The sequence below is a fragment of the Cheilinus undulatus genome, linkage group 13 (genome assembly GCF_018320785.1).
Source record: "Cheilinus undulatus linkage group 13, ASM1832078v1, whole genome shotgun sequence".
Classification (NCBI taxonomy): domain Eukaryota; kingdom Metazoa; phylum Chordata; class Actinopteri; order Labriformes; family Labridae; genus Cheilinus; species Cheilinus undulatus.
In genome coordinates this window covers 29048965-29061698 of record NC_054877.1, presented here as the reverse complement: position 1 = coordinate 29061698, position 12734 = coordinate 29048965, and the positions used below count along the sequence as shown (strand labels likewise).

At 40.8% G+C, this 12734-nt stretch overlaps 1 protein-coding gene across 1 annotated transcript in view; it reads right to left on the bottom strand.

Moving 5' to 3' along the window:
• LOC121520446 (potassium/sodium hyperpolarization-activated cyclic nucleotide-gated channel 2-like) overlaps window positions 1-11299 on the bottom strand; it is a 59520-nt gene extending 48221 nt beyond the window's left edge. The window contains exons 1-2 of the mRNA XM_041803904.1: window positions 10104-11299; window positions 6141-6564 (exon numbers count right to left, since the gene is read on the bottom strand). Of these exons, the coding sequence (XP_041659838.1) occupies window positions 6141-6564; window positions 10104-11299 (1620 nt within the window). The remainder of the gene's footprint in view (window positions 1-6140; window positions 6565-10103) is intronic.
• Window positions 11300-12734: the final 1435 nt, after the last annotated feature.

The following is a 12734-nucleotide window of genomic DNA, read 5'->3' as shown; positions in this document are numbered from 1 at the left end:
AGAAACTTACAGGAACTCCAATAAGTCTTGTTTTGCTTCCAGTATCAGAGGCAGAAATGCCTTCGATACAGCTGGAAATGTCATGTTGTGCTAATTAAGTACCCCAGCCATCCCGTCAGTGATCCAACTCTCAAAAATATTCAGGCTTTTTTTTTTTCTTTTGAACCAAATGTACGGTGACACATTAGTAATATATATGTTGGCTGCTAGTCAGAACTGAGCTTTATTGCCAAATTCATTTTCACATACAAGGAATTTTACATTTAATAATGAAATTTGGTGGGTATGTGTAAAGTCAGGGCCTACAAAAAAGTCCCAACAGGAAGTCTGCCATTTGGATTTTTGTTGTTAATAAATAGAATATTTTGGATTTCAAGTGCAATTACTTGCTAGAAAAAGAGAGTAAAGTTAGTCCAAGCTAGTGAAACACTAGAAAATGTTGTGTGTTTTAGTGTAAAAATGTAGATGTGGAGTAAAAACTAAGATTATAATACTCAGTTTTTTATTCAGTTAAGAAACTTAAAATAGAATCTAATTGTAAAGTTCTATTTCATGTATCTAATTTGATCTCTTTCACAGTAAAAGGTCAAGCACTGGCTAAAAGTAAACCAGAGCTGTACTAGTTTTTAAAATGTTTTTTGTCTCCAGTTTGTACTGGTTTGGGTCATTTTGTTTTATTTTGTTAAATGTATTTGTTGTATCTATTGACAGCAAAGCACTGTGCTGATTTATGTACGTTGCACATTTTATACACTGGATTCTAAGCCCAACTAGGGAAAAGAACTGGAAATCTGAAATAGCTATAAACCCTTTGTGCAGCACATCAGCTTCACGCTCTGCACTGAAACTGTTGTACCGTATCACCCCACTGAATAAAAGTTGATTCAATTCAAAAATCAAGGTTTCTCGGTTTAGCTCAATTGGTTGAGGAGGGGCCCATATACAGAGGTTAAAGTCCTCAACACACTGGTCACAGGATCGATTTCCAGTCTTGGTCCTGTTTGGTGCATGCCTTCCCCCCACTCTCTCCCCATGTTTCCTGTCTCTCTTCAGCTATTGTAGCCAAATAAAGACAAAAAAGCCTCCAAAAATAAGACTTGAAAAAACAGGTTTTCTTACAAAGATTTAAACGATACCTGGAGGGGCTGTGAGTTGAGCTGCTGCTAGCATTATCTTAGCTTGTTTTAGGGGCTAACATTGTTCCAGGGAAGAATTCGATCAGTCAGGCCATGAAACATCTGTATAAGATGAGTACCATAAATTGAGTAGAATAAGAAAAAAATGATGTATATACAATTTTTCTTACTATTTTTGGGGGGATTACTCTCTATCAGCCAATCTTTAAAGCTTATTTGAGTAAGTTTTGTTTAAAGTTGATGTTAGTGCCCCGTCTGAACAAAGATACTGATTTGATCTTTTTGCTGATCTTGCAGGTAATGTCTTCTAAAAATGCGCAAAAAAAAAAAAAAAAAAAAAAACCTGACCTTTAAGACTTAATTACAAACATTAAATACAACCAAAGTTAACAGTCTGCTTACAGGAAAAAAGCTCGTCCGCCATGAAAACATTCTAACCCAACAAGCTAGCTCCATTTGCTGTGTAAGCCATGTAGAAAATATGGCTACGTAGCTAAAGCCTAGCTCACAAATGTACCCACATAATCTACATAGCTACGTTCTCTATGCAGCCCCATTAGCTTAAGATATATTTGTTATGGCTCACATAAAGCTAATTTAGCTACAATGCTTATGTAGTGATGCTAATTACGTAGCTAGGGTTGCTATGTTTGCTGTAGCTAAAGCTAACAAAGCTAAGAGTTCATGTAACTACTTCTAAAATGGGTCTTTATATAAATTTTAATGCCACATTAGACCTCTGACCTTTTCCTCTGTTTATGACATTTCTAATTCAGTTATGTTTGCAATATGGTTATTTCATGAATGTAAATGCCAGACTTCTTTATGAATAGAGTTGCAAAAGTTTATGATAGAGTTTTTTTTTTTTCTAAAACTGGAAATATGTTGTACCAGCAAGTGAGGCAGTTCTGTTCTGAATGAGGCGGTGTCTCAGATGAATAGTCTGTGAGAGTGGCCGTCAGAGATGTACGGTCTGCAGCCAGACTGTCTTGTTGAAAAGAGACATCAATTTTATTTTCAGTCTGTTTCATGAATAGCTTCAAAACCCTCAAAGGGTCTATGAGTCTTGTAATTAGAATTTATTCTAGGACAGACAAAGGTAGAATATCTCCATTTAAAGTTATTTGAGGTTCAAAATCACGAGCTTCAAAAACTAGATGACAAGTAATGACAGAGAGACAGACTTTTGTCAATACAAGTCTCCCTTTTCTGTCTCACTCTCTATCACGTCCCTCCTCTTATTCTCAATGCATGCCAAGTATCACTTCCCATCCCGCGCCACTCTCAGTATGTGTGTCTATGTGTGTGTGTGCATCACATCATATCTTCAGAAATCCAATTATCCAAAGGTCAAGTTCGCAGCCGGGCCCCATTGCGCTGCTCACCACTGCAAAATGCCAACACCAGGCTGCCAATACTGGCATACACAAAAAGTCGAGTGATCTCATGACATGGCTGGACCTCCAGTCTCCCAGGCTGCTCTCCTTGAGGAAGGAGTAGGAGGAGAGACTGGCCCTCACAAAGTGCATGCCTTATAGAGTAAATAAAAGAGAGTGTGCCAGGAGGGGCAGGGAGGGGGCTGTGAGTTCAGGCTGAGTTCAGGAAGACAGAAATCTACCTAGCAACAACACCTCTCTTCACACCTAAAGTCTGCCAGTGAGGCTGCTGATCTCACTTCTTTGAATCAGAGGCGTGTCAAGGATTTCTGACTAGAGGGGCCAAATGGTGATACACTTCTAGTAGCATGAAGTGATGAATTAACTTACCATTTCTGTCTTTGTTCATAATATCTGCTTTAACTACAAACAAAAACATATCAAACAGTTGGTTATTGTGTTTAGGTAAGTAAAAAAAAAAGAAAAAAAAATTAAACAATAATGTGGTAACATTTTAATCTTTCATGCTTAACTCTATGTAAAAGTATTATCTTTTATTGAGGCCATGCCACAGCTTCATTAGAGTCTAGCTCATATAATTGTTAATTTAATCGTTGTATTATTGTTACTGCTGGTAATGTAGGGGTGAGATCTATTTATGTTACATTGTCAAACAGGTTAGCCGTTAACTGGAGAGATTAATTTTTAGATTAGTTTGATCATCTCTCCATTTTTTAATTTGTTCGCGCTGATTCACCCTAAAATAGTGAACGTCCTTGGTTAATGTAAACTCCGACTATGTAAATAAATTGTATTATTGTTTAATTTTTGAACCTTAGTCCTGTGGCTATTTAGAGAAATGAGTGAAATGGATCATTTTCATGTTGTGTCCTGCCACCCTAGATGGAGCGTAACACAGAATCTACATAAAAATGAAGAATTTGTAGGTACAGGACTGGATCTTTGTGTTTGAAGCATATTGGGGTTTTTTTGTAGTATAAGGAGTAATGTCAATTAGCATTTTAGCAGACATATTCTGCTGCATGTAAGAAACAGTGTGCAAAAGAAGCAATGAACATCTGCTGTACTCTATCCCCGAGCCCATCAGCGTTTACCCAATGACTGTCTAGCTTTATTTAATGTCTTCTTAAAGACAGTGTTAATGTTGACTGCAATTTTTTTATTTTAGTCTCAGTCTTAGTGTTTTGATTAAATGCCTTTAGTCACATTTTAATCAAGATTTAGTCCATAAAAAGTCCTCATGTTTTATTCTTAACTTTAAGTCCAAGCATTTATTCTCTTGCCTAACCCTGGTACCAAATCATGGTAGTGTGTTCTATGCACACTGCAGATACAAATGCATTGTATTTTGACAGCTTTACCCACAGTGGAGACATATAGTGGATGTTGCATGTCTGACAAAAAACTAAATTACATTTTCATCTTGTTTTAGTCATCTTGACAAAAACTAAATTTAGCTTTATCAGTTTTAGTGATCAAAGATCTTTTTTGGCCAGTCTTAGTCTAGCCTTTCTCAAGGGAAAAAAAGCCGTCAAAGAACATTTTGAGTCATAGTTTTAATCAATGAAATAAACACTGCTTAAAGATATCTTTAAGATTGAAACAAAAGAAAAAAGATATCTTCATGCAAGTGCTGCTAATCCGCTCTTAGACACTGTCTTTCAAATTGAGTTCTATTCTCATTGTAAATAATGCAAAGCATTGAAACAGAAGTATTGGTCAGAAGTCCATCACTAACAAACAGCTATATGAGAAGCCCTGAGAAATGGCCTCATCTTTCTCATCTTTTTCCCTTATTCAAGAGGTGTTTTTTAATGTGGATCTAATATGGATTATGTGCAAAGTATGCTGTTTGTGGTTTAAGTTGCACTTCTTCTGTGCTTCATTTTAGATTCAGCAGCGGAGGAAGCTAAATGTTTCCAACATCATTTTCTACAAGGTATAACAAAATGCATTTTATATCGTATAGTTTTAAGTGGCTGTGTATCAAATTGAATTATATCGTATTAAAATAAGATATTCCTTTACTAGTCCCACAAAGGGTTAGGAAATTCCAAATTTTCACTAGCAAAAGTTGTGTAAACAAATCACGCCATTAGAGACAAGAGAACAACTGTATTGTATTGAATCGTATCGCACTGAATCTTACAGTATTGTATCGTGCCATGTATCTGATCTATCACACTGCATAATATAGTAAAAGATCAGATCATATTTTATTATATTATATTGTGTCATAGCCTATTGTATTGCATGTAACGTATCATAAACTTTACGGATCGGATCCTATTGTGTATTACCGCATTGCATCGCATTATGTAGCATTATGTTGTGTTGTATCATCCGTACCATATAGTATTGTATGTGTTATATTGCATCACATCCCATCACATCATTTGGTTGGATGTCCCAGAGACCTACTGTTTAACCTTTAATCGTGGTTTAAGCTGTTTTCTGTCACGATAACATCATTGTACTGCTCCAGGTTCATGACCCTGCTCTCCAGGTAGGCTAGTTGTTCATCCTTGTTAGCATTTGGATACGGAGGGCTTTAACCTCCTCAACCAGCTCATGGATACTTTTCTGCTGCAACTTCACAGCAGAAATTTCCTCCCTAAGGAAGTCAAGTGACTTTTCAATGTCGTCGACCTCTTCTTCAGACCATGCTCTCTTCGGACCGAGTTGCCCAGCTGGCATGAATATTTCCAGGAGAAGGGGTGGGTTTGAATTAGTTGCTCCTTTTCAAATCTGTAATCTAATTCATTAGGTGTAATTGTTCTTTTTCATCACTTCTTTATTTATTTTGTAACTGTCTCTATGAATTTGTAAAATTACATTATTTTTCCCCTATTTTTTTTTTACATGTTCAAAAAAAAAAACTTGAATCAACAAATCAATTTTCAATTAATACCTGATGGGTTCAAAATCTGCAATAGTAATTATACAAAAGCCTCTTGCAGCTTGTTGTAACAGTCCAATGAGCTGGTCTATACTCAAGTATTGTCTCATACTACACAGTTAGCCAATCAAAGTTCAGATTCAGGGGGGCTTAATTCCACCCCAGGCCATCCCCTGGAAACAGTTTAGCTCTGAACCCTTTCAATTAACCATTAGTGTTATGTATAATCATAATAAACAGCCTCCTAGTGCTTTATATTACTGTCACCCTCTGCACCACCTGTTCTTCCTCTGGCATCTTAATTGATTAATTGTGTTCCCCCCTGTTAAAAGGCTTCTTATTAGATCAGCTGATGCCACCTGTGGGACTGCCAGGTCAGACTGGGAGACAGAGCAGTGGGGGGGGGATAGTGTGACAGTAACAGTAATTAGAATGCAAAGTTAGATAAAGCTGCTGACATTATACATTTCTCACCAGGTGGCAGGTGAGAACATTAACACGGAGCCTCCAGGCGGAGGAAAGCTGGCCGCTAGGAGCAGACAGAGAGGCAGATTGTTGGTTTGGTCTCCAGCCAACATCAGCATATTGGAGGGAAATCAGTGACCTTTTATCACCGGCTTGGTTTGGTGTTTCTTCCTTTGTGGCTCAGTCGTGATTAGAGTAAGTAAAACATTTACACAGGGACAGTAATGAAATGTATGGTCTTACCTCCTCCCATTGGTGAATGTAGCGTATTAATCTGGAGAGCCTCAGCAGCCTCAGGAGACTCAGGATCTTGGTAAAGCGAACAATCCTTAAGGCCCGAGCTGTCTTGTACACCTCAGAGTCGATGCCTTTCTCCACTATTAGGAATATGTAATCCACTGGGATTGAGGAGATAAAGTCCACAATGAACCAAGTTTTTAAGTACTTCTTTTTAATTGTTTTAGGGTCCAAAATAATGTCTGAGTTGTCCTCAATGATGATCCCTGTGCGAAAGTTGAGCACCAGGTCCATGAGGAAGAAGGTATCAGAGACCACATTGAAGATGATCCAGGGCGTCGTGGTCTCGTCCTTGAAGAAGGTGATGCCCACGGGGATGATGATCAGGTTGCCCACCATAAACAGCAGCATTGTGAAATCCCAGTAGAACCTAGCAGGCGTGTGAGTGTGTAGTTGTGGTGCGTGCATGAAAGTGTGTTTAAATGGATGTGTGTGTGTACAGGAGGGGAAAAAAGAGGGTGGGGAAGGACAAAAATAGAGTCAAATAAGAAAAGGGAGTTGCAGCGGAAAGCCGATAGGCACAAGAGACTTCTCAACACAAGATGGAAAAGTGTAAACAAAGTGAAGGAGCCACACTTACCCTGCCTGAACATACAGACAGAAATGACAAAGATATGATTAACTCACCATAATAAGATGTCAGGAGATAACAGTCCATATGTGCTAAATTCTTAAATCAAAACAAAACAAAGCATATAACTGTCTCTGTTTATAGTGTGAATAAAATTGTCTTATAAAGCAGTTTTGTGCTATCTAGAGTTTCTAGTGTGACTAAGGAGGTTAATATTCTGTTTGGGCTGGATTTTTGATATTGGCCTGACAAGATGGAAGAAACTTTTTCACTTTTTCTATGTCTGACATTGGTTTTATAATCAAGAATCTGATTTAGGTATAATAATCAAAAACATTTCTCTTCAGTTTGTTATTTATCCACTAGGAGTGTACAAGTCAGGATGCTTGTTTTTTTCAAAAAAAAAAAAGTTTCTTGAAGGTTGCAAAATATAAAAATGAAGCATAAAAATGAAGTATTTCATGATCCACTGGGAAGGTAATTAAAAGGTCTGTGCTATGAATTACAATTTTATGGTTATTGCAATAAAAGCATTTGCAATAAATACATCAAAAAGGCTACATTTATTGCTAAAAAAAATCACTTTTATGACCAAGAAGTAATGCTTCCTCAGTCACAGGATTCCTACACAGTTTTAAAACAAAGTTTAAGACCTTTTTCAGACTTGAACTTAGAGAAATCAATTCCATTTTTAGCATAGCAAATGATCAACAATGAAGGACAGATAAGATTTTTCAGCACATGAAACCAAGAAGGAATTTTCAGTGATTTAGGGCAATGGTTCCAAAATGGTGGGCCTTTACATAAGTGTAGGTATACCCTAGGATATAGAACAATTATACTCTATCATCAACTAAAGATACTGTCTAATGGCTTAGAGTGATGATTTCCATGGATTTGAATATGGTGTGCCTAAAAATTTTGGCTTGATCTTTGGTTTGCCTTAGGAACCACTGATTGAGGACGAAGAATTTTGTGGCCATGAACATAGAAATTTGATTATCTCCAGCACATTAAGTGCATTTGTTCTATCAGTAACTGTACAGTGGTACTTATCATAACATATTTTAGCAGGTTTGCTAGCTTGATTGAAAACTGTTAATAAATTCTTACAAAGGAGAGTTATAATTTCTGCCAAAACAATGATGGGTTGGACTCATTAATTAAGCGGGTATAATTTGATAGAGACATCTTAGTCAAAGTGCCATCTGACAGTGAAGACCTCTCACTCATAAAAGTAGGAATTTCTGAGACTTTTGATGGCCTTTAACTTCAAAAGAGCTATTTAAGGCTTTCTAAGACTTTTCAAGGATCCCTGGGAACCCTGAGTCATCATGTGTACATTTCACACATGGAGGCATGGGCATAATGTCATGCTCTCACACATTCACATGCAGTCAGATGAAGCTCAGGTTAATCAGTGTCATTTTAGTGAAGAAACACAGCTCAGTGAATTTATTGCGGATTTAGAAGGGGCTTTGTATGAACACAACTGTGGGTGGATTTGTGTAAATCATAAGGAAAAGGAAATAGATACAGGAACTGTGAGTTATAACTAATATTCACTCTATTTTGTGTATGTGTTGCCATTTTCATAATGATAGAAATAGTGAAAAAATTGCCTTGTCGTTATATTTAGTAGGAATGGTGTATATGTTATACGTATAGTATAATTTAAGTACCTTGCAGAGCTAAGTATAGTGAAAATCTAATAAGATTCAAATAAATCTTGATGAATCTATTTGGAGTTTACTTGTCATCATGAGTCACATTGACTATGTTTTACAGACAGAGTCTCTGAGACTCCAAACAGACTTCATTTGTAACATTTTTGCAGCAGCCTTATTAGACTTACTCTTAATTCTCATAAAATTAAGGACACTCTTGCAGCACTAAGCTGATTAAAACATGGTAAGTATGCGTTTAAGGCGTTTTGAGAAGACCCTGAGTCTGTAAACATCGACCTTTGTAGCACATAAGAAGGTGGGCAGCTTGTTATTTGCTACCAGTGGTGATGTAGCAGTCAGGTAAACGGGACAGACAGAGTAAAAGAAGTGGGGTTTGAGCCCGTCAGAGGAGGCTCTGCAGGACAGGTGCAGCGCTGAGTCATTACACTGCGACTTATGCAACAAGCTCTGACTCCTCCACTTCCCGGCAACAATAATAACCGCCACGATGATAGGTAGCCTAATGTTTGAGGCAACTTTGCTATCCAACCTAGCATTAATTAGCATAAAAGTCACAGGGGGCAGCATAGTGTGGGACTTTCACGGTGAGGAAAGGTCTCCAAAGTGGCCCTGTTGTCAAATGACATCTCTGTTGTTGAAAACGTGTCTCAAGTTGGTGAACAACTGACTCGGCGTAAGGATATGTGACACAAAAGGCCAAACGTGAAGGTGGTAGCATTTATTGAAGTAGAGCTTAGACGCGCGAGCCGACTCCAAATTAGCCGGGAGCTGTCCACCCGGTGTGGTTCTGAAAACAAACAGCCCAGCTAAACATAGCTACTCATTTCCAATTCAGCGACGGGGAAATGTCGAAAAAAACAGCAACAAGCTAATTCATCGACCCCAAATCACGAGGAGCCTCCTTGGCTCCTACATGTCTCTATAAATATTCAAATGACAAAATAACTGCTTCACGTCCAGCTGGGTCATCAAGGTTTGGGCCGAGATAAACACAGAGCATCCGTCATTAAAATGCAGGATCCGGGGAGTCGAACAGGCGGATGTGTCTCCAGTGAGCATGCTTGAGGTTTTCGCACACTTGGCTCAAGGTGACATTCCATTACTGAGTGCATCACACACATACACACACGTAGCCTACATCCTGACGGCACGGCTCTTGTCGCAGAGCTTCTAGTATCACGAATAATGAGCCCATCTTTGCATAATAATGGCATTTTAAAGGAGCTCGAATTAGCGTCAGAGCGCTGTCCTCTTTGTCAAAATGTGCGCGTGCAGCAACCAAAAGTGGGGTTGTGTTAGCAGGCCGGGCTTGTTGAGCATCCCAGACATGCTACTGTACATACAGACAGGAAAAGGATTTGTTTACAACCTTGAGAGGACACCCTCCGCTAAAGTCCATTTGCCTGACAACAGGTTGTTTGGGGGATAAACGGCAGCACGTTGCGGTGCATCGATTAGGGTCTGAACACATTCACTCAGAGGGGATGAAATGACAAATCAGCCACTTCTAGCCTTGAACAATAACCGTACAAGTGTTTCCATGGAGCCACAGTGGTCTCTCATAGTAAAGTGAGTTGTAAATGACAATGAGGACCCACACGGGCCCCTCATGACTTTCAACGTGCAACCAATGGGAGCCACAGCTCTTACCTGAAATCGCTGTAAGGGTGGATAATCCAATTTCCAGCTGATTTTACCCTCTCCTGCTCTCTCTCCACTGCTTTTTGACTACCATACATGCGTAAAGAGAATTTATTAACTCCAGGCTGCAGCATACTACTAAACTGTCGCTGCATGAAGCTGGCTTGGCTGCCCCGAGGCTCCGCGTCCTCGGCGGGCACGATTGGTGGTCCATCCTCCGGCTTCTGGAAAGTGACAGAGTTCCTGGGCTGCTGGGTCTGAGTCTGAGCCGGGCCGTGCAGCGAAGACGACGCTTTCCGGCTCGGTGCGTTGGAGAAGGACACCTTGGAGTCCTTTTTCTCGGGGACACCGCTGGACACTGAGGTAGCGCCAGGGTTGGCACTCTCTCCTCCTTGCCCCCCGGTCAGAGACCCGCCTGGCGTGATAGAGCCGTCCATGCTGGCGGTGGCCGAGTTACAGGCTCCCCGCTTCGTGCTCCCTCCGTCCTCGGCCCTCCCCGACCCTCCTGTCTGCTTCTCCTGCTTGGAGATGATTGAGCGCAGGCTCCCGGTACCCGAGTCCCTCCTGCATTCTCCGTTTTTGTTGCATTTCATGCTGGAAATTGGAGCGACGCTGTTGCAACCATCACCCGCTGTCGCGTTTAAAACCTCTAACGCGACCGTTGATTGCGACGCCTCCGCCCCAGATGTTCGTCCGGTCTCTCCGCGCCGGGCAGCATCGCCCGGACAGGGTGTCTGGGTCTCGGCTGATCTGGAGGCAGCAGTGGGCCGTGGAGCGGCGGGAGCGTCCTCAGTGTGCGTATGACAGGGCTCCTTGTTGGAGTTTCTCCTGGAACCCGAGGACGCGGCTCCCCCTCCTGGCGTAAAGTTCTTCATCCTGATACTGCCGCCGCCTCCTCCTCCTCCACCTCCGCCGCTGCCGCTCCCCCCGGCTCGGCGCAACCGCGGATGCTGAAACTTGGACTCCTCGTCTCCGTCTTCCGTCTCGTCCATCACGACGTTGTTGGCCGCACCGGGCTGCTTAGCGCTCGGTGTGCCGGGAGAACCGGAGTCCAGGCAGTTCTGGCTGCTGGTGCTTCTTGTGCATTTGGACGCGGCAGCCTTCGGTGCGCTGATGTGGCTGCATCCGCTGCCGCCTACCGCCTTCTTTTTCATGGTGGCAGCATTCGCCGGTGAAACCTCATTCCTGTCCATGACATTGAGCATATCAAATTTTGCCTCCAATTATCTTTGGAGAAAACCAATCAGAGGTGGAGGGGAGATGGAGAGAAGAAGAGGAGAGGGAGAGAGGAAGGAGAGAGGGACAGAGGGAGGGGTGGACGTGACTTCTTTGCAAACTACTGCGCTTTTACTTTCACCAGTCATTGTGTCAAAGATGCTCCAGCATCAAATTAATTGAGCCCTTTGACTGCGTCAGATATCATTAAACTATTAGCGTATGCTGCTGCGAATGCAGCTCTGCTGCTCAAGGCCTCGCTGTCATGACCTACAGTTTGAATAATGTCAAGTTGCTTTCTACAAACATCCACGCGTCAATGTATGACACACGTGATGCCAGCAACCCTTAGTGCCAACATTTAAAGTTTAATTAACACGTGTTAATGAAAACTCAAATGATGTCATGTGTTTCAGAAGGTGTTTTCAATGACATCCTCCCTGAATAGATGTCATCCAGAGTTGGTGTTTAGCGCGCCCTAGCGGCCTTACAGGGTAAGCACAGGGGATGCATGCAACGAGACTGTCTCAAAAGACGTGAGAAACTTTAAACGCTGACAAACGAGTCTACAAAATGAGTATATCTCTTTACTACAAAAAAAAAAAACAGACGAACAAACACCTACTGATGCAAAATCATCAGGTGTTCAGGTTTGGAGCATTTTCATCGAAGCATGTTTCTAGATTTATGCCCTTGGAGTTCAACACAAATAGTTAAGACTCATCATGTTGATTAGTACAAAAATTAATCAGCATGAGCTTTTTGTTTTTGCATATTCTTTTATTTTCTTCCTTAAGGTGAGTGTATGTGAAACAAAAAAGAAGCACTCAGAATAAATCAATATGCATTTCACATCCTCCTTCAGGAGATGCCAAACCAAAATGCTTAGTCAGTTACTGCATAATAAAGCTTTAAAATTGCTATCTGCAGTCAGTGGTGAACAAGTAACAGCAGAGGGTTTTTCATCTCAGTGCAAAGCTGATATTGCTTTCAGGTGCCAGTAAATCATCACTAAAGCTAGAACTACTTGATTCTAAATGTGTATCGCTGAAGTGGATGCCTTCTTAATCAGCCTTTAAATGGAAGAACACACTAAAGCAGTGCTATTCAATTACAAATTCAACTGGGCCAAATTTTAAAATCAAGAAATGTAGCTGGGCCAGACATGTTTGGCACCCATTAAAAAGCTGGTAATGTCACATTTGGAACCAATACAGATCAATTTGATGTAGCACAGTTGTAGCTACTGTTGAAAAGGACATGTTTTATACTCGGTATCTTCTGGCTACTTCTGTCAGCCAGGATGTGTTGCATTCATGGTCTGAAATACTGTGGGAATTTACGAAAACTTGCAAAACAGGTTGCCCTCTGCATCTCTGGCATGGCCTCAGGCTGGGCCACTTGGGGGTTGGTTCTGGGCCGCAT